The following is an 18,733-nucleotide window of genomic DNA, read 5'->3' on the forward strand; positions in this document are numbered from 1 at the left end:
GTCTCCGTTTGGCGCGGGCGGGAATACAGAGATTCACATAATATATTCTCCTTCCCGCCACCACCCGTATATTTCCCATTTAAGTAATGATCTTGTCATGTTTAAGCGCATGATAAAGTGCTAAACTGCACAGCAGTTTTGCGTCAGGTGCAGCTTTCCACGCCTCCTTTAGAGATACAAGCTTCAGAGTAATGTTTTCGCCTCGGTCTCTGAGCCCCGTTAGCTTCCCTTCCAACTTCTTAATTTCGGATCGGGGTAATTCCTTGATGCACATGAATAAGCGGATAAATTCATCTTTTTGGACAAGGCAGGTTTGCTTCAATGGATAGTTCGTATTTTGGCGAGACAAACGAAGAATCATCGCTTACCACAGCCACCTGCAGATGGGTAAACACCTTGCCATTTGTTTCCGTAAGTTAATTCGGTGAGGTCCACCAGTTCATGGTCCTGTACCGATAGGCCTAGAACGACGCGGTTAGTGGCTAAAATTTCATCATTTGGGGGTGGTGTGTAGGACAAAGCACATTTTTTATACCTGTCTCTTCATATATCTCTTTCGCAGCTGTACCAGAAAAGTTGCCGGAACCATCCAGCATACCTGCAGGAAGTTCTGGAAACGCCAATGCAGCTACAGGGACACGTGGCTGCAGAGTTAAAATGATCTTGTCTTCCTCGTCACCGTCTTTGCACCTTAGAATAATCAGTATTGATACAGAACCGCCGCGCTAACAAGTCGACAACAACAAATTAAACTCTTGGTTTTTGCATTGATGTCATGGCAACCCGATCCAGGATTTCACCTTCCCGTACCATAAAGACGATCCCCGGCGCGCTTTTTCCAGTATCCTTGAAGCGTACATCGGCCTTGAATTTTACAAAGCCAAGCTTGCCAGAACCGAATACATCTGTGTTTTGTATTTCGATAGACTTGATATCCATTTCGTTGTCGCGCTCTTTTTGCGACCTGTCGAACCGTTGCACCCACTCTTGAAAAGGCTGAAACGCTAGAACCTTGTCCAGAATGTCCGGACTGGATCCCATCAGCGGGATGCGCTGATTAGCGATCGTAACTGTATGCGTCATTCGTAACGTGCGATGGAAAGCGAGAAACGCTCGAAGCGGAAAAGGTCGCATGAAAGATGTTGATTCTCCTCCTTTCTTTTTGACGCGGTCAGCTAATGCTGTAGATCTTCCTTTTTTCGCTACAAAGTACGGTGCAGAAACACAATAATGTGTATGTATAAATAATACAATATTTAAATGGTATCAGCGTAACCGCTGTCGGATGTCTCTAAACAATGGCGAAGATATTTCTGTTTATAACGAATCGCAAAACAAGCATAACCAATGCAGCGGCTATCGTGGGTGCGCCTGCGAACTGAATAGCTGCCGTCCAGCCAAAAGTGGTTTGAAGTAAACCGACGATAGGCGATCCGACCAGATTGCCAAACATACAAGTAAAGTAGCATAGACTGAGCCCGCGTTGGATATGCTTCAGTCCAACAACTTCAATAGTGACCACTGGAAATAAGGATACAAAGCCGCCGCCTGTCAGGCCGTACAGAACACAGTAAGCTACGAAAGTTCCATAATTGGATGAAAATTGCCAAACGACCATGCTGAAAAAGCCTGTGTGCCAACAAAAAGGAATCAGTCCAAGTTGTATTATTCCTTAAACATGTACGCTTACCTGCAAGGAATGTACATGCAAACATTGTGTTCAATCTACCGGTCTTGTCAGCTAGAAACCCTAGACATATACGGCAGATCGAGTTCATTCCTATCAAGAGTCTGCGTTAAAGATCACGAATATCGCAATTTCGAAATGAATTCTCCTTGTAGAGTACCTGACATTATGGATATGAGACTGGATGCTTTTGAAGCGTCTACGCCAATGTATGCAGCGTAAGAAGGTGTGAGAAAGAATGGTGCGACTAGAAGGCACGTTATGTTTTAGTCATATGCGTATATATCAGATCGTTTTTCCTACTGCTTACCGTATCCAAACGGTACAAAAAATGCAAAAATTATTAAAAGTAAAAACTTCCATGTGCGCATAGATGGATCAATGAGAGCATCAAGGCCAAAGCCTGTCTTTTCCGTTGGTGGTGGTCTCCAGCGTGATCTTGCGAGCAGCACTGCTATTGCCAGGATACCAAACTCCATGCATCCTGAACATGTGGAAGGATGGTTACCAACTCCGAAGCAATGCAGATCCATTTCAGATCAATGGTCATTACCTAGCACCCGCAATGCATTTCTATATCCCATCGTTGCGATCAAATGCTGCGTGAGCGGACTTAATGCCACCCCTCCTATTCCTGAGCCTGATACTGCAATTCCGGTAGCTAAACCGCGTCGTTTGTAGAACCATTGAGAGGGCAATGTAACAGAAGGAGCGAAGCAAAAGGCAGCGCCGATACCGAAAAGCATTCCTTGAGTCAGGTACAGCTGCCAGAGTTGGTTCGCAAAGCTGCCAAAGTTCCTCGTGTTACTTTTTCTTCCCATTCATTGAGGCAGCTCGTAACACTTCAGTTCCTTACCTGGCAAGGATTTGCGCAACCGGAGACAGAATCACTCCAACACACATCACAGGACGAAACCCAAATTTCGCTATGAAAGGTGTAAGAAATACGCCTACAGATAGCAAAAGAGAGTTTGCAATTGTTCCAACGAACGATATCCGCATTTGGTCCGTCTGTCCTTTGTAGACTTCATCCAAATATCTTCAAAAATCCAATCTCACTGAGTCTTTCCTTCACGAAAAATGGTGTTCCCACACAGCAACTTACAAGCGTTGAAAGATACCCCACGAGAATGTGTTTCCAAAGACGACAAAGTTGACCAGAAACGTGGATAGGACGACTAACCAGCCGGGATTTTTGATTCCCTCGGTCGGCCATGGCTGTTCCCATGCAGCGACCGGCGCTGACGGAGGAGAGCCTTCTTCCAGATCAGCCATCGATTGTCGCTTTGAACTCGCATGCGTGCTTCTCGAAAGTATGCGCGCTACTTGATCCACCGATGAGCCGAGCGTTGGGAAAGGTGCTGATTCTAATATGTGTGGTGCGATTTCCTGATCTTTTTCTTCTTCTTGGGTATCCTGGACGACGTATGATTCCTTTTTGATATCGCCTTCGTCCATATCTTTGATCTGAGATGATGCAATCGTTATTTGTGATGGATTGTTGTGGTTTGCCATAATGTAATAGAAGATGTGGTATGCGTGAGAAAAAAAAAGATGTAAAGTCTTTTCTGTGATTTCTTGATGTTATCGCAATCATATTTATATCCGATGAGCCGTGTTAACTTGAAAGGGCTCAAGGTTTGTAATCAAGACAAGGGAAAACATTAACGCGGGATTGCGAGATCAACCGTTCCAAATCTAGTTCTGAAGCTACACAAACGCAAAACTCGCAACCAAGAGCCTGGAGAAGCAACGTCGGTGTCGAAATAACCCCGCGGACTTGAGGAAACAATAGCAGCGCTGCTCGGCATCAAGCAACATGCCTACGTATGTTTTGATCCGCTTTCCATACTTTTGATTTATGGCACATGGGCAGAGGGAATAGTCATCAGTGCACGATTCTTACGATTCAGGGACTACGCCTCTACGACCAAGAATGTCGCCTGTACGACGTCTAAACTTTTACCCCTTATTTAGATGTTAAATCTGCAGTCGCGTTGTTCGATGTGGCGGCCTGCCGCTCTCGGTCATCAGCGATTAAGCGGGATTGCGAAATCCGGTTGCATACAATTTAGCTCGCTATCGATGTACATGGTTTTATCCTTGGAACCAACTCCTACGGTGCATGCATCATTTTTGTTCGGATAAATCAAGGCCCGTTGATCATTCATATGTACAAGGATATACTCTCTCTTCAGATCTGCTATTACCTGCCATCAGATCAACATTGTGGGGGTTCGCTAACCCCTTAAAACGTGGCAATTTGACAATAGCAGAACATCCTAAGCGCGTATCATATAATCATTGCTAAACTAGAGTGCAAATAAACGAATGTTTCCAACAACAGGTTACCCATCGTTTAACATGTTTGCGATCATTCTGGCTGTTTACCAAAGACGGCATCGGTTTCTCCACCGCCGTTTATTCTTTTCAGTTCATACCTTTTTTCCATTTTCGTGCAAGCAATGGTGGTAAGAATCAGAGAAGCGATCCCAACTAGTCAGAAGCTCCTCCACACTTGAGATATATCAATATCCTTGGCACTGCCAATAAATTTTGGTAATGAAAGTAAATGCTGTATTTGTAACATCTCCAATGTCTGTCTCGCATCTTTTTCTGCTCTGGAGTAGCTAAAGCACCTTTGCATCGATTCGATCAAAAGATATGTATTTGTTTAAGTGAACAAAAGCGACATAATCCAAAAATTGGAATAAGGAAGGATGGGGGAATACATTGCTCGTATATTGAAATGCTACTGCTCTGGTATCCAATCCATGTCATCGAGGTTGCAACTGTTGTAGTTACCGGCACTCTTCTTTCTGAGCGCGGCCGTCATGAACGGTACCCAAACAAGTAATTTCGGGTTCACCTCTACCTGCTGGCGTTCGCATAGCCGCCGACTTTGTGATTCATGTCGGTTGCCGCCTGGAAGCACGATCCGATATTCTCCCGTTTTAGAATCTCGCTGCAGCATGCTATTTACCGCGAGCGTATAAGAAATATCTTGGACGGTCATGCATGTGGTGCGGCTTAGTTCTGTTAGTTTGTTGTTGTCTTTTAGTCACGTTTCTGATCTGATCCCAATAGTTCCGGGTAAAAGATTCAAATTCAAACCTTACCATCAATGCTGACAGGTTGCGTTCGATCACGCAAGCAATTGACCACGGTTCGGGTCCAGTATTTACGATAGCTTAGTAATCCAAGCTCGGATAGTGGCCGCTCAGGAGTGCCGACCTTATTCTCTTCTCTGGATAAAGTATAACCTAAACAAGGAATAATTGCCGCATTGTTAGAAGATTTAGCGTAAAATCCCCAAAGCTATAGATGAGCCACTTGCTAAAATCAATGAGGAATTGCCCATATCCTTTGCGCTGGTAGCAAGGTAAGGTCATGATGCACGACAGATTGTAATTGAGCTTGGATTTCTTTTCCTATCCAGAACAGTTTGAATCAGCTCGCTGTAGCAATGTCACGCGCTCTGCTACATACGTACCTTTGAAAAGTAACCGACAAAGTGGCAGCCTGTCTCATCTACTTCTGTCAAGATGTAAAACAGGAACGGTTCCACATCGTAGTACAATGTTTTGTGATCCAAAAACATTTTGGCAAGTAAACAAAGGTTTTGACAATAGATCTACATGCCATCAGGTTAGGAGCCTGTATGCGTAACGTCTGCTCCAAATTGTATACCTTGTTCTTCCGCCCATCTACTTCAAATACGGATATCGGACCATCGCGGTAAATCTCATCTCCTGGAGGATGTCTCAGCGGACACTTTGCCTGCACCGCCGCTACCATCAGACAATCAAGAACACTTTCATGCATGGGGGCTTTCACTTGCCTTGTGCCTTTTATCGATAAATGCACTTTTCATATATTTGAGACAATACTCACATACGTAGAGCGTCTCTAGATGACTGTACTCCTCTGGATACGGGGCTAAATACCAAGTATCAATGATGTACGCGCCGATCTGGACTCGCTTTATGCCAGTCTTGGCTTCGTCGTTGCCCACTCTGTGATCTCGCTGCGTCTCCTCCACGGCCTTGACTCTGGCCGTCTCGAACATGTCGATGCACTTTTTGTTGGGCATTCCTCGGACGTACGATGGTCCAAAGAACACATTGCCAGCCCTGAGATCTGCAATGGTCGTATAAAGTGGGAACTTGCACAGGTCCTCTAGCATTGCATCCTTGCTGTCGCTTGGAGATGCACTGCGTTTTCGTTTTTCTTTGGACTTTGGTTTGGGTTCCTTTCGTGTCATCGTGGCAAGAAAGGCAGCTGGGGGCGTTGGACATTCGGATATGATTTTTGGGCACACCATAGCTTCTCACGCATGAATATTGCTATGCTAATAATCTACTGCTACTGCCTTCCACTTTTCTCTTCTTTCCCTTTCTTCTTCCTTATTCTTTCTTCCATTTTTTCTTGGGGAGCAAGTACATAGCTTTATTTATCAGCATTGTTATCGGTCTCTTTGGCTATATCGAGCAGGTTCTCCTTGCCTATGGCTACACGATCCGATAGAAAGTGATTAGTATCTCTGTGAACTGCTTCATCCATGCGCACAGCCAAGACGACGTCTCGTACGGTGCTGTGAGGTTCAAGGTTATAATAATCTATTCAAGAATTTAGCGATAAATATTTAAACATACTGGGCGGCAAGCTTACCAATGGCCATCTGAGGTGCTGGGCAATCCTTGACAACGCCGTTATCCAGATCTTGGAGAAAATGTGTATATGATTGTATGGCTTCTTCTTCCAAATATCCAGCGAATCTATGTGCCGTCTTTGGAGAGGCCAAGTAGAACACCGTGTAGGCTCCAAGAAAGATACCTTGCGCTGTCAACATCACCAAACGATTCAAGAGACCAGGCTGCAGAAATTTAATAAAGATCATCAAATGCATTCGTTCGTTTTCAGCCTCGTGTAAAAGGTGCACAATCCAACCGCCGTCTGATTCCATGCTGCGGAGTGATCGCATATGCCTGACTGCAGCGCCCACCATGCCAGGCACTGCTGCTATTGTTTCGAGCATTACCACGCGCATGTAGTGGTTCTTCCCAAAGTACGTGTCAGGAAATAGCCGCAAGAAACGCACCAATCTGTATGCAAACGTGTCTCCCATCGACTTTGCTTCCCGATGCTTGTACGGCGCAATGTCGCATTTTTCAAGCATTTCCCTCGTAACTGTGGACTCTTGTGTAAGCTCTTCTCGCATTGGTCGCGGCCTTGTCGCTAGTATCTCTCTTCGAAGCTCTTTAGGCATGGCCTCTTCTTGAGTTTGCGTGTGAACCAGCTTCTTGGGCGAGTATGGATAAGATCCGGCAACAGCAGCTCGCAAGCAGACCATGTCATCCTGGAAAGTAACTACACGCGCCCATTTTATGCGCAGATGTTGGTATCCGGTAAATACGTGTGGTATCCGTGAACGAAAAGGTCTCAACATGCAAAGTTGGGGGAAAGTAAAAGCAACTGTTTGACCGCTCACAGAGTCGGGATTTTTTTACAACATAATTGTAGCATCACATTGACGTGTTGTAGACGAAGTGCGTTTATTGAGGTGACTTGTTGGGGGAGCATTGAATGGATATATCATTGCATATGCACACACGTGTGGTGACTTGGGTCGAAAGTATTAAAGGGAAATTCAACTCATTTAGTAAGTTGGTGGTTTCATGTCCTTGCGAGCCGCGTAAAACTCTGGCTTTACATTCAAAAACTAACGGGGCGAGTGCATGGTTAAACATATGCCATCGCTTTACAATGCTTTTGCAACTTTCTTACCTTGATGTTTTGGTGTTGCTGGACACGGTTCCATGGTTCAGGGTTGTTCTTGCGGTCAATGAGGATTTCCGGATGTGTCCTAAGAAGGTACACTGCAAAGACGAGAGTCGTCAATCAATCTGTTAGGCACATCTAAAAAGGAGTCATCTAAACGTACTAGGATATCTGCAGAGGAACCGAATATTTAGTTCCCCCAGTCAAACTATTCTCGTTTTCATAAAGAGACTTACGACACAGCAGCAGCGCATCCTGCACCGGCAACCACAAAGAGAGGAGCAAGGGCTGGGTTGGCTTTGATAAATGTAATAAAGGACATCTTTTAGTTCCAAAGCGCAAAGAGGAAAGGAAGCTGTGTGTGTAGCTTTTGCTACAAATCCCCCCCTTAGAGTTCTTTTTATATGTATACGCGTATGCTATGGATGACGAAAGCAAACATTCAGTCATGCGCATGCAGTCGAAAGAGGATTTTTTCCCATCAGTGCAAATTGCTTGCCTTTCCCTTCTTCTCACGCCAATGGATCTAAACTTTGACACGAGGTATGGGAATCCATGGGAAAATGGAGGAATTCTTATGCAAACTTACGTTCCCCACTGCTACCCCAGTGCTGTGAGGATTGCCAAGTTGACAGGTTAACGAAAAGAAAAGACTTTACAAATCAATCACGTTTGGATATTGATGCAGCTGCTTATAGGTCATGCGCAGGAATTACTGGATCGTATCGACAAACTCTCTGACGACTGTAACAACTTGCGAGGTTAGTTCCAACCGTGATACCTAGAAGAAGTTGGTAGCACAGCATATATGAAGTCTCAATCTGCGGTTTCCAGTCAAGATCTGCCACGCCGCTGTGCTCGGCAGTACGCAATCACTTGCACAAGCGCGCTCACTGTTGACATTGTCCTCTTTTTCTTCTTCTTTGCTAGAAACAAAGGATTTATTCCCCGCAAGCGAACAATAAAGCATCTCCCTTAAGCTTGCTTGGCAGCAGCTTTCTGGGCACGGAGACCCTTGCCAGCAGGACGGGTCTTCTCCTTCTTGGGCTGTTGGGAGGTGATGACGGCAGAAGCACGGGCAAGAGCAGCCTATACATATACATCGATGTATTAACGATCCTGCGCAAATTAGCCGGCCATAAAAAAATTTCGTAAATCGTACCTCACGAAGGTCGGGACGGTACTTGGAGCGAGCAACCAAGTTGGCAACAGCCTTAGCGGTACCACGGCGGGAGCGGCTGATGACGGTGACGTTGTTGACCTTGCTGGGCAAGTTGGCCTTCTTGACCTTCTTAGTGGTGACACGAACACCACGGGCACCGTCAGCACGGATGTCGACGGTCTACAGATTTTTCACAATCATCATCAATTCTCAAGATCTCCTGCGTATTTACATCCTGTCATGTATAATATACCTTGGCGTTGGCAAGACCGGAGTACTTGTAGCTGTGCAAGTTCATCAAGTTGCCCTTCTCAGCAGAGAACTGAACGCCGGGGCGCTTAACGAGGAAGCTGTTGTTGTTCTTAACCAAAGTCCAGACCAAATCGGCGCTCATGATCTAGTTTCCATGGTTTCGGTGTCAACTGATGCGAGATGCCGGCCAATGCGTGCGTCGAGACTTACGATTGTACTTTGACGTGTAGAAACGAAAAGAGGAAGATTCCTTTCGGTTCAGATGAGAGAAAAATTTTGAGTCCTCTGAGCCCCCAAGCCACTTCTTGAGCTTCTTCAAGCACAGACCAAAAGGGTCAAAAAAGAGCCACTCGAAAGCTTTTCTTTCCAAATACTCGTTCCTCAATCGAGTGTAAACTTCTATCTAGGAGAACCAGCATTCTTCTTTTTTAAGGCACTGTTTTATTATTTTCTTCCTGAAGTCAAATCTCTAAATGCAGATATAATACAGTTTTTGACTTCTTTGTAACTGACGATGAGGCACGACTGCTCATCCCTAGACATTAGCATTATTTTTTCATCGACGCCTGCGTCCAACTAGAGAAAAAGGAATATGAATAATTAAGACAGATGTGTCTGACATCTAGTTAAAAATACCTTATTCAAACATGTCAGGACATGGACCATGTTTACAACCGGCACACCGTTTTCATCCACTTGATGGAATACATAATCTCGGAATAGTTTGATTATATACCTATCACCAGTTTCAGACCAGCTGGGATCCATATCAAATCTAGTATCCAGTCAGCAGCACGTTTCTCCATATCATACAATCCACATGCCACTTACTCTGGTCTCTCGTTTATAAAGCCCATTTTGGCCATTAATCGAACAAGACGTCCATTTTCTAGTTCTCGGCTAAGCTCGCTTTCTAACGCATCGTTATATCTATGACGGCATTGTATGAGTATCGTATCTTTCAATGACGTACTTGCATATAGAACTTACGAATGGCTGCTGTTGATTTCATGGAGTATCCGCGGGCCAATAAGTGTCACCACTTCATCGATCGTTTTGGTGGGCATGGGCTGGCTGAGGAGATATAAAACTACGTTTTTAAGATCTGGGGAATAATAGCGAGACATGAATTCAAAGGATTGCGGTAGATTGTGAAAAGACTGGGTCGAGTTGCAGGCAAGAGCTAATATAATCTTGCCAAACGCAAGCAAATCTTCTTGCTGTCCTAAAGAGTTACTACATAGCAGCGAAATTCGGATATCTTGTACAACTTGCCTGATGCCTTGCAACGTTGCCTCCAACATCAAATTGAAGCACATCAAAAACGGCAGGGAAATTCAACCTTACTCTACAAGAGGTTGTTAATGAATACTCTATCTGTCTTGCCTTACATTTTCTCAACATGCCTATGTTTGCCGGTGATGATGATTTTAGAAAGATCAATATTCCGAGCTGCCAATCCAGATCCATGTATAGTTTTCAGTGCGGATGTAATCTGAGTTATGTAGCTCCACAACGTTGTTTCCGGTATCAACACAGAATTGGAACCCATTGATTTCATTCGTGCATGTAGAGCAGCTTGGCCTTGAGGAGTAAAGTATGTATGATTCAAGGTTGTGGAGCAAGGGAAATAATCGTATACAAAAATCAAGGCTGGCATAGATCTTTCCGTTAAGAAGGCATGTTCAAAGAGAGAAAATCACAACCATCTTACATGAATCTCCAAAGGCACGCGTAGTAAACGCTTCATGGATCGATACTACGCCGCAATGCCGAATGCGCCGCCAACTCTCCACTGCGGACATTGCGAGCTCGTTTACAAGACGAAAACCTAAATGAGATATCGGTTAGCATCTTTGGGAATATATGTACCAATCAATAATGGACTCGTTACCTTCGATGCGTAGGAGAGTGTAAGTTTTTCCATCCACGCTAGATACAGCCTTGTAAACCCACGAAGGATGACCAAAAAACTGCCCTGGTTGACCCATTGGCTCATCCAGGGGATACAATGAATGGTACACATGAACCTCCTCAGGAAGGCCCAGTTCGCGAGCTGCTAACTTGGTTAGCGGTTTGTAAACTGCGGCAATATCGAAACTTACCAGGCGCAGTCATGAGCGTCATCTCATTCTTTTGAGTTAGCTCCTCACGCAGCTCATCTGAAATAAAGAATGACTGGATACTGCGTTGGTGGGGAAGCAGCTTTGAGACATGAGGCAAAGGGTTCGTGTACAGGTGATATTGGAGCTAAGAAAATGTCAGCTAAGATAAAAGGATGCAGCTTCCAAGATATACTTACAGGCTGCCTATGAAATACCGGCGCATTCATGTAATAATAGGGATCAATTTGACCATGAGGTATCATGCCCATACTGGCCAACATGTGTGACGGAGACTGAGGGGCTTGCGCATGTAACGACGGACCTACGGTCGAAGGACCCTGCTGCAGCATTCAATGTTACAACACACTCCATTGACATTTCAAATATCCTAAGCTTGCCTCTCCGGATACACTGAATTGTGAAAAGCTGTTTGTCAACGCTGCCAAATTCTGTGTATCTCCAATGTAATTGTTCGCCAAATTTCCTCCCTGCGTCGCGGCATCTCTTTGGAAACAGTTGAGTTCAATCGACTATTGATTTTGGCCGATTACAACGTACTCTATTGTATGTTCCTCTTGCGACGGCTGCTGTTGCTGGGACTGATCCACATTCTCTGTAGCCGCTGCTAAACAAGCACAGCAAGCGTTATATTGGCACATCCGAAACTTCTTAATATGCTGTAAATCAAACCTTCGTTTGTCTCATCTTCTACACCCATTGTGAGTATTTTTCATGTAATATTTAAACTGCTCGTAATTACCTGTAGACGCAGGCTGCAGCGTAGCTGATCTAGGCACAAATACGGGTGCATTGATGCTGTCAGCCGAGACAGATGATGGCATGCTCAAGAGAGAGCGGCCGGTACTAGATTGTGTTCGAAACCTGGTGCTTCTAAGTGAAATAAAGGGGGAGAAGTTTGGCTACTTGTCTCGTATGGAGATCAAGCATGTTTATCAAAACTGCTTACACTTCCGGGCTGCCTTGAGGCGACGGTTTGTTCTGTACTCAGGTATTGTTAGACTATCCATTGCGAAAAAAATGCAAGACACGCACCACGTCATGGTTGAATTCACAGCCCTTGTCTTCAAACTTGCAAAAGCCGTGAATAATGACGTTGCGACACAGTCGTTTTGTGTTCGTTTTGCCTAGAGATGTCATAAGCGCAATGGGAAAAGTAAAGTGGTGACTCAAAGCAACCTTTGGATGGCGTCTTGCTGCTGGTAGATTTGCTTGCAGACTGATCGCCGCCGGCAGTACCGTTGCTTGAAGGCGACTCGGAAGGAGCGACGATCGGGATCGCGGAAGGCGATTGCGGAGGGATTACGAACTGTGCACCGAGCGATCGTTGCATGAAATTAGAATAATGTTAACGCAAGCAGCTCAAAATTGTTGTATAATAGAAAGCCTGGTAAGACTGAAACTGAAGAACACAGGCGTTCTCTTCCTCTTTTCTGGAAAGCCAACGAGTTTCCCCGTTTCCCAACCTGCGGGGTGCTTCGTGGCCTTGCAGTCCAGTCCGAACTTGACGGTAATTGATGTCTGGGGGTCAATTTCGCAAAGGCATATCTGCGAGCAATTGTTCATTTGACCATTTGGCGCTTGTAACACACGCTGACTCGGTGAAATCTTTGTTTCTAGTGGACGATATACTTTTGGCCACCTGAATGCAAAAGGATAAATACAGATGCATATGAACGCAACCATTCATCGAGCCGAGTAGAGTTACAACGGCTAAATGCATTGTTTGCTTTGTTTAGAGCTTTATTCCGAGGTTGAAGCCTTTTACGTAAAGGAAGATAAAAGGAAAATGCATACCTTCTAGATTACTATTATCAAAGACTATTACACTGTTATCTAGGAATCTTTCACAGTAACAGCAAGGGAGAGGAGAGATTTACGTGCCTGTTTGCCATAATATTATTTTTCATTGCAAAGTATTGAAATTTTATAGCGCTAGCGATTGTACCCGATCATAAGGCATGTGCATCTTACTTTATAGAGAAGCAGAATCAACAGTGGAATATCAAGAGAGTGTGTAGAAGTATAAAGTAACATTTTTCTGCTGACTGAAGGTAGCACACGAGCACATATCTACTCTTGTACGAAGATTGGAACGATGCCCAATAGGGCACTAACGGCCAAGTAGGAGAATATGCTAAGGAATCTGTGTAATACCAAATAATTAAACATCTGATGTTGAGAGCAGGATTGATTGTATTTGAGTGGCCGAACAACATATGAACAGCGCTTGGTGGTGGGAAACAGGGGAAGCGCAGCACTTTGTTGAGATTTTCAATGCATAGCATGCAGATCGGTGAGCGGCTCGCATGTTATCCCTATAAAATCAAGTCTAGGATATTTTTTTAGCTTCAATCACAAGTTTCAAAGTAGAACAAGAAGCTTAATCAAAATTAGAGTGGGGAGGTGACCGGCTGTCTAATATCACGCACAGAACCAACGGGCAGATATGGGTCAGATGCTTTTTCCACACGTTTAAAGCCGCCCGCGTGTTTTTTCTTTTTATTGATAAGGTTTCCATCTGTAATCATGACTGACAACGTTTGGGAGGGACGCAAAGACATTCAAATGACCTAACGGGTCCCCCGTCCCTCGCTCAACAACCGAAACGGATGGGTCACATGCCGAAAGTAGATTTGTATTTTTTTACGTCGCTGTTCTCCAGATGGCCCCGATCTTCATCTTTCTTTGCTTCCTCTCCTTTCTCCCCTCTTTTCGTAGCGACTAAACGGCCGGAATAAAATGACCCATATTTTTGAGCAGCCCATGCTCTCTTTGTCAACGCAGTCCATCCACAGAATTCAGGAAGTCGATGTTGAGGACCTGCGGGCCATGTGGAGCGGTAAGTGCATCTTCCAGTCTTTCTCTTTCTCTTTTACCTAGACTTTTGTACATGTGTAATTTCTTTGTTCTGTTCAATTCCTCAATTTAACATTCTTTCAGTGTTCACAAAGTGCAAGGCACACTTAGAAAACGGGGAACGGCTTGAAAACATGTCGTGGCGACTTTGGTACCATGAAAAGCAGCAGCACCAATCATTAGCATCGAGGACATCAGCTACTACTACTTCTGACTATTTTTCGTACATTCCACTTTCGCCCTCCTCATCGACTACCAGCTGCAGCTCCTCGACCTCGTCTTCAATTAAGCGGTTTATCTGCTCCCTATCACCTGGCCACAGCGCATGGTCACACCAGCAAAAACCTGTTGAACAACATAAGCTCGACAACGAGGACGCCTGTGGGATTGCCATTACTAGATCTAAACGGTCGCATGACGATGTGCATCGACAAACTTGGCAGACTCCAGACCTTTCACAAACCAATCAGCAGACTCCAGCGGACCCTACTTTGTCAACACCAGACAGAGCAGATGATGATGTCGACGACGACGAACAAGACGATTACGAAGACGATCTCCTTGAAGACGAAGAGGACGACGATGACGACTTCGATCTTGATGATTACGATGATGACGACGACGATGATGATGACTACGATGATGAATTTGATGCAAACGATTGCTTTGAAAAGACCCCACCGCGTCCGGTTACACCTCGGCGTTCTCTCTTATCTGCAATGCTGCAACACAATGCTACTCCAGAAGAAGTAGCACAGCCGCGTGCTTCGCCCGTGCTCCACATAATCAATAAAAGTGCTCCGAGAGAAAACTTCCTTCGAAAAGAATTGTCGGAAAGCATGTGCCGCAACATTCTCTGGGAGCACATCCAACAAAAAGCGCTGTACCATAAAACCTCATCTAGCATGCTCAAACGATCATTACAACCTCTGCAACGATGCCGACCTCCGGGAAATGCTCCATCAGATCCAGGATGGCAGGAAAGCTTTCACGGCTGGTAGAAACACACACAACAAAAAATATCCAAAACGGAAATAATTTGCATTTAATGATATACTCGATACCTATCACATGAGATATTTCCCGTAGCAATTATCTATTAACGTAGTAGCTTTGCCTTATGTAAGGACAAGATGGTTGGTACAGGAAACTACAATAAATTTATTCCCAGTTTGCATTCCTTTAAATCGTGTCGTTACCGAAGAAAGAACAGCGGCTCATGGAGCCAAGGTCATTTGAACATTTCAAGGCACCAATTGACTCTGTTCCCACACGCGCCGCCAAACCATAATCAGAAAATGGGGGTCGGGGGCCGCTTTGGCAGTCGCAGCGTGGCCTCGGAATGCCCTTTTGCGTGTCGTTCCCGCTTGTCAACATGACAACCAAATGTGGCACAACAGAACTTTAATACTCGTGCACACTATTACTCGTCAGCCGCTCCGCCGATGCCAACAGCCGCAAAAAAAAACCCGTTGTCAACGGGGTATGGTTTACGTGAGCCATTCTCGGACCGGCGCCACCCTACCTGAGAGTGCCAAATCTGAACTACCACCCAACATCCCCAGCACCCTTTGCATACTTCACCAACCCAACATCTCAAAAAATAGAACATAAGCCATAAATATTTACAATATCCTGGGAAACTTGAGCTCTTATGGATGGATCCCTAAAAACAGGAGCAGGAAGTCCGGATGGTCGGTCAGGGCCAGCCTGCTGGCGGCGGAATGAGGACAAGTAACATCAACAAATCTTGTTGCAGTAACAAGAACAAACTACATGATCATCTGATGATCAATTACCACGAATCAGAAAAGAACTGATTCCAAGAGTCGCATGCATGGGTTGGTATCTGTACAAATTTATGCAATTTCATCACTTGGTGTGTCTTTTTGGTGGATTTCTGTATAAAACGCATATATTAAAATGGGAAACACGATAGCGTTGAAATACTTACTGGAATCGATGTAATGCAACTACGGCGTAAAAGCATATTCGGGCTCTTGATATCAGAGATTTCTGTCTGCTGGTAGAGGCTCTTGGCTCGAGACCTATACTGCTGAGAACATTCATAGCTTTCCGTTCACTAGATCACAGGTTCGTTTAGCCCACTTGTTGTCAAGGCTGTAAACAATGCTACTTGCCCTGCTTCTAGGCTGTTGTTAACTAGCAACAGGTATCGTTTCTGAAACACTGTAAAACATCAATAAATGGTTGGTTTCTATCAGGATACTACTGGAATCCTTACTGAGATCTAATCGTTTCCTCCGTTCTTCAAGGTATAGCTCCCGATAGTCTTCCTCTTTGTAAGAAATGGACGACGGCGCTGCTGGTTCGCTCTTGATCTAGAAATGTATTACTGTACAGATCTTTGGTCGAATGGGCAGTGCCTTACAATCTGCATTGCTGCAACTTGTTCTTCCATAATGTCGATTTCTTCTGATAATTGTTTCCGCCGTGTTGATAGTAATCTTAGTCGTTCTTCGAGTATCTCTACTTCTTTTTCGTTTTGTTCGCATTCTTTTTCAAGTAAAACATTCGTATTTGTTTTCGTTTTCGTATCTACAGCCGGGACGCTGGTATGTGTTTGGGCTGCTTTGTCCTGTTGTGCATGCAACGATAAATTTTTCCGTACGTTGGTTGACTAATTGTACGCATTGCGAACCTCGTAATTGACTTTTGATATCTTCTTTGTATTATGATTGGAATTCTTGGCAGCCTCTTGTGCTCTGTCAATTTGTTCCTGGAGTTTTGTTTTCAACAATGACTTTTCGCACCGACATTCGACAAGGTCTCTGTGTGATGATTTCAGGTTTCGCAAGAGTATCGTATTCTCCTCTCGAAGTCGCCGGACGATCCTCTTCCATGATTCCTTGATTATTTTCTAGTGGTTTAGGACGAACGAGGTAGCCAGATTTCAAAATTGCAGCGCTTACTTCGGTATCTTTCAGAATACGGTCCATCGATCCAGCATTATCCATATCATGTTCCTTGGATCTTTGAGACTTTGTCACTTTAGCATCATATTCACCCAAACTCGCTCTCCAGATAAATGCAAGGAACCAGCCTACCTCGGCATCGCTTTGCTTTGCCTCGTCATTTTCCGAGACTTGGTCGCTGGCGATCTTTAGATCATTCAGGTTGCCGTCCATAAGTTCGTCAAAGAGTGTCTTTGGTGCATTCTTGAATCTACTCGCTGTCAAGGGCATAGAAGATTCAGCGAGAAATGACGATTGGGGCAGGTCTTTGCTAAAGATGACAGCCGAGTATTCTGTGCCCAGACTCATCGCGCATGAAAAATGGGGCAAAAAGCAAGAGAGCCTGCTGTCAGCAGGACAGTTTCTCTCCGCCGCAACCTGCTTGCGTTTTCTCTCCCTCTCTCTGCTTTTTCTTTATTATTCTCTATGACTCTTTTTAACACACTCTCTCGTTCTGCCACTTTGGGTAGGCTTGCTAAGCTGGTAGAGTCATTTCAGGAATGTTGAATTGAAAGTGTCAGCAACCGCGGGTCGCCGTCTGCTGAGCACCGCTGGTTACGAGTCTACGGTCAAAAATCTCAAAATCAACAAGAACACCAAGGTGATATGCCAAGGTTTCACTGGGAAACAGGCACGTTCAAAAGTGTTATGGATTTGCACCGGCTCTTTCCAGTCAATAATACAGACTGCGTTGAAGGGAACGTTCCATTCGGAGCAAGCTATTGAGTATGGTACACGCATGGTTGGCGGTGTATCTCCGAAAAAGGCTGGTCAGACACATTTGGGCCTTCCGGTCTTTGGCAGCGTACGCGAGGTAAAAGAAATGGATATCAAGATATATCGCTAAAGTACATTCCTGTACCAACGGTATTTCGCGCGTGGATAGGCTGTGGAGCAAACGCAACCAGACGCGTCTGTGATCTATGTCCCACCTCCAGGCGCGGCGGCAGCTATCATGGAAGCCGTAGAAAATGAAGTACCGCTTATTGTGGCAATCACAGAAGGCATCCCGCAGCATGATATGGTGCGCGTAAAGCAAGCTTTGATATCCCAATCGAAATCGCGTCTGGTGGGTCCCAACTGTCCCGGCATCATCGCTCCTGGGCAATGCAAAATCGGCATTATGCCTGGTCATATCCACAAGCGCGGTAAAGTTGGTATAGTTTCCCGATCTGGTACCTTGACATACGAGGCTGTGAACCAGACAACCGAAGTCGGCTTGGGTCAGACCCTGTGCGTCGGTATAGGTGGTGACCCCTTGAATGGCACCAACTTTATCGATTGCCTAAAGGTATTTCTGGAGGATGATGAGACTAAAGGTACCAATATCCCATGATACAGATACAATGCAGTCTACACTGTACGTTTCCTCATGTCAAAATAGGGATTGTAATGATTGGAGAAATCGGCGGCAGTGCAGAGGAAGAAGCTGCCGAGTTCTTGAAGCAATATAATATGTCTAGAAACCAGCCCAAACCGGTCGTTTCTTTCATTGCTGGATTGACAGCACCGCCTGGCCGCAGAATGGGTAAGAGTTCTTTATCGTAAAAAACTTTGCTGCTTATGCTCACGGGTTCATTGTTCCTAGGTCACGCTGGTGCAATTGTAAGGTAAAAGAAATATCTGCAAAAATGTATGACATCAAGTGTGAGACGGATATCGAATGCATTTTCATTGCAGCGGGGGCCAAGGTGGTGCCCAGGATAAGATCGATGCATTGCAGAAAGCTGGAGTCATTGTTACTCCCTCTCCTGCCAGGCTGGGTATAGAGCTCAAAAAGGCAAGTAGACACTGACGATCTTCGTTGCTATTCTTTCTTTTCGCTTATAAATATCACCAGGCAATGTTGGAAGCAGGTCTAGCTTGACATAGTGCATTATTGTCGTTGGTAAAT

At 44.9% G+C, this 18,733-nt stretch overlaps 10 protein-coding genes across 10 annotated transcripts; 3 read left to right on the top strand and 7 right to left on the bottom strand.

Moving 5' to 3' along the window:
* Positions 1-79: 79 nt before the first annotated feature.
* VTP01DRAFT_5333 (uncharacterized protein) lies at positions 80-1,134 on the bottom strand (the record flags this gene model as incomplete). The annotated part of the gene is made up of 4 exons (XM_069384114.1): positions 80-294; positions 369-461; positions 536-725; positions 811-1,134. The coding sequence occupies 4 exons, from the start codon at positions 1,132-1,134 to the stop codon at positions 80-82; spliced, it is 822 nt and encodes a 273-aa protein (XP_069235566.1).
* A 157-nt stretch (positions 1,135-1,291) lies between these two features.
* VTP01DRAFT_5334 (uncharacterized protein) lies at positions 1,292-3,202 on the bottom strand (the record flags this gene model as incomplete). The annotated part of the gene is made up of 7 exons (XM_069384115.1): positions 1,292-1,629; positions 1,691-1,780; positions 1,848-1,934; positions 1,998-2,171; positions 2,241-2,473; positions 2,544-2,726; positions 2,793-3,202. 7 exons carry the CDS (start codon positions 3,200-3,202, stop codon positions 1,292-1,294), a joined length of 1,515 nt encoding a protein of 504 aa, XP_069235567.1.
* A 1,237-nt stretch (positions 3,203-4,439) lies between these two features.
* On the bottom strand, positions 4,440-5,951 carry VTP01DRAFT_5335 (uncharacterized protein; the record flags this gene model as incomplete). Its single annotated transcript, XM_069384116.1, has 6 exons — positions 4,440-4,723; positions 4,807-4,934; positions 5,021-5,118; positions 5,181-5,321; positions 5,378-5,478; positions 5,582-5,951. 6 exons carry the CDS (start codon positions 5,949-5,951, stop codon positions 4,440-4,442), a joined length of 1,122 nt encoding a protein of 373 aa, XP_069235568.1.
* Positions 5,952-6,136: 185 nt separating this feature from the next.
* VTP01DRAFT_5336 (uncharacterized protein) lies at positions 6,137-7,136 on the bottom strand (the record flags this gene model as incomplete). The annotated part of the gene is made up of 2 exons (XM_069384117.1): positions 6,137-6,306; positions 6,359-7,136. The coding sequence occupies 2 exons, from the start codon at positions 7,134-7,136 to the stop codon at positions 6,137-6,139; spliced, it is 948 nt and encodes a 315-aa protein (XP_069235569.1).
* Positions 7,137-7,242: 106 nt separating this feature from the next.
* VTP01DRAFT_5337 (uncharacterized protein) lies at positions 7,243-7,790 on the bottom strand (the record flags this gene model as incomplete). Its single annotated transcript, XM_069384118.1, has 4 exons — positions 7,243-7,409; positions 7,453-7,566; positions 7,632-7,639; positions 7,705-7,790. The coding sequence occupies 4 exons, from the start codon at positions 7,788-7,790 to the stop codon at positions 7,243-7,245; spliced, it is 375 nt and encodes a 124-aa protein (XP_069235570.1).
* Positions 7,791-7,988: 198 nt separating this feature from the next.
* On the top strand, positions 7,989-8,433 carry VTP01DRAFT_5338 (uncharacterized protein; the record flags this gene model as incomplete). Its single annotated transcript, XM_069384119.1, has 4 exons — positions 7,989-8,011; positions 8,078-8,103; positions 8,167-8,229; positions 8,303-8,433. 4 exons carry the CDS (start codon positions 7,989-7,991, stop codon positions 8,431-8,433), a joined length of 243 nt encoding a protein of 80 aa, XP_069235571.1.
* Positions 8,434-8,443: 10 nt separating this feature from the next.
* On the bottom strand, positions 8,444-12,338 carry VTP01DRAFT_5339 (uncharacterized protein; the record flags this gene model as incomplete). The annotated part of the gene is made up of 19 exons (XM_069384120.1): positions 8,444-8,557; positions 8,631-8,810; positions 8,884-9,027; positions 9,396-9,458; positions 9,519-9,657; positions 9,714-9,812; positions 9,873-10,118; positions 10,274-10,535; positions 10,597-10,713; positions 10,777-10,941; positions 10,988-11,132; positions 11,185-11,328; positions 11,398-11,491; positions 11,546-11,612; positions 11,678-11,695; positions 11,748-11,878; positions 11,955-11,986; positions 12,041-12,132; positions 12,185-12,338. 19 exons carry the CDS (start codon positions 12,336-12,338, stop codon positions 8,444-8,446), a joined length of 2,406 nt encoding a protein of 801 aa, XP_069235572.1.
* A 1,409-nt stretch (positions 12,339-13,747) lies between these two features.
* Positions 13,748-14,865, top strand: VTP01DRAFT_5340 (uncharacterized protein; the record flags this gene model as incomplete). Its single annotated transcript, XM_069384122.1, has 2 exons — positions 13,748-13,847; positions 13,949-14,865. The coding sequence occupies 2 exons, from the start codon at positions 13,748-13,750 to the stop codon at positions 14,863-14,865; spliced, it is 1,017 nt and encodes a 338-aa protein (XP_069235573.1).
* An 871-nt stretch (positions 14,866-15,736) lies between these two features.
* Positions 15,737-17,148, bottom strand: VTP01DRAFT_5341 (uncharacterized protein; the record flags this gene model as incomplete). Its single annotated transcript, XM_069384123.1, has 8 exons — positions 15,737-15,764; positions 15,819-15,947; positions 16,006-16,054; positions 16,110-16,206; positions 16,257-16,463; positions 16,527-16,733; positions 16,798-16,866; positions 16,933-17,148. 8 exons carry the CDS (start codon positions 17,146-17,148, stop codon positions 15,737-15,739), a joined length of 1,002 nt encoding a protein of 333 aa, XP_069235574.1.
* Positions 17,149-17,265: 117 nt separating this feature from the next.
* On the top strand, positions 17,266-18,706 carry VTP01DRAFT_5342 (uncharacterized protein; the record flags this gene model as incomplete). Its single annotated transcript, XM_069384124.1, has 8 exons — positions 17,266-17,305; positions 17,361-17,470; positions 17,537-17,653; positions 17,726-18,158; positions 18,224-18,367; positions 18,428-18,449; positions 18,520-18,619; positions 18,680-18,706. The coding sequence occupies 8 exons, from the start codon at positions 17,266-17,268 to the stop codon at positions 18,704-18,706; spliced, it is 993 nt and encodes a 330-aa protein (XP_069235575.1).
* Positions 18,707-18,733: the final 27 nt, after the last annotated feature.

The sequence above is a fragment of the Rhizomucor pusillus genome (assembly GCF_041956525.1).
Source record: "Rhizomucor pusillus strain CBS 183.67 unplaced genomic scaffold VTP01scaffold_21, whole genome shotgun sequence".
NCBI lineage: Eukaryota > Fungi > Mucoromycota > Mucoromycetes > Mucorales > Lichtheimiaceae > Rhizomucor > Rhizomucor pusillus.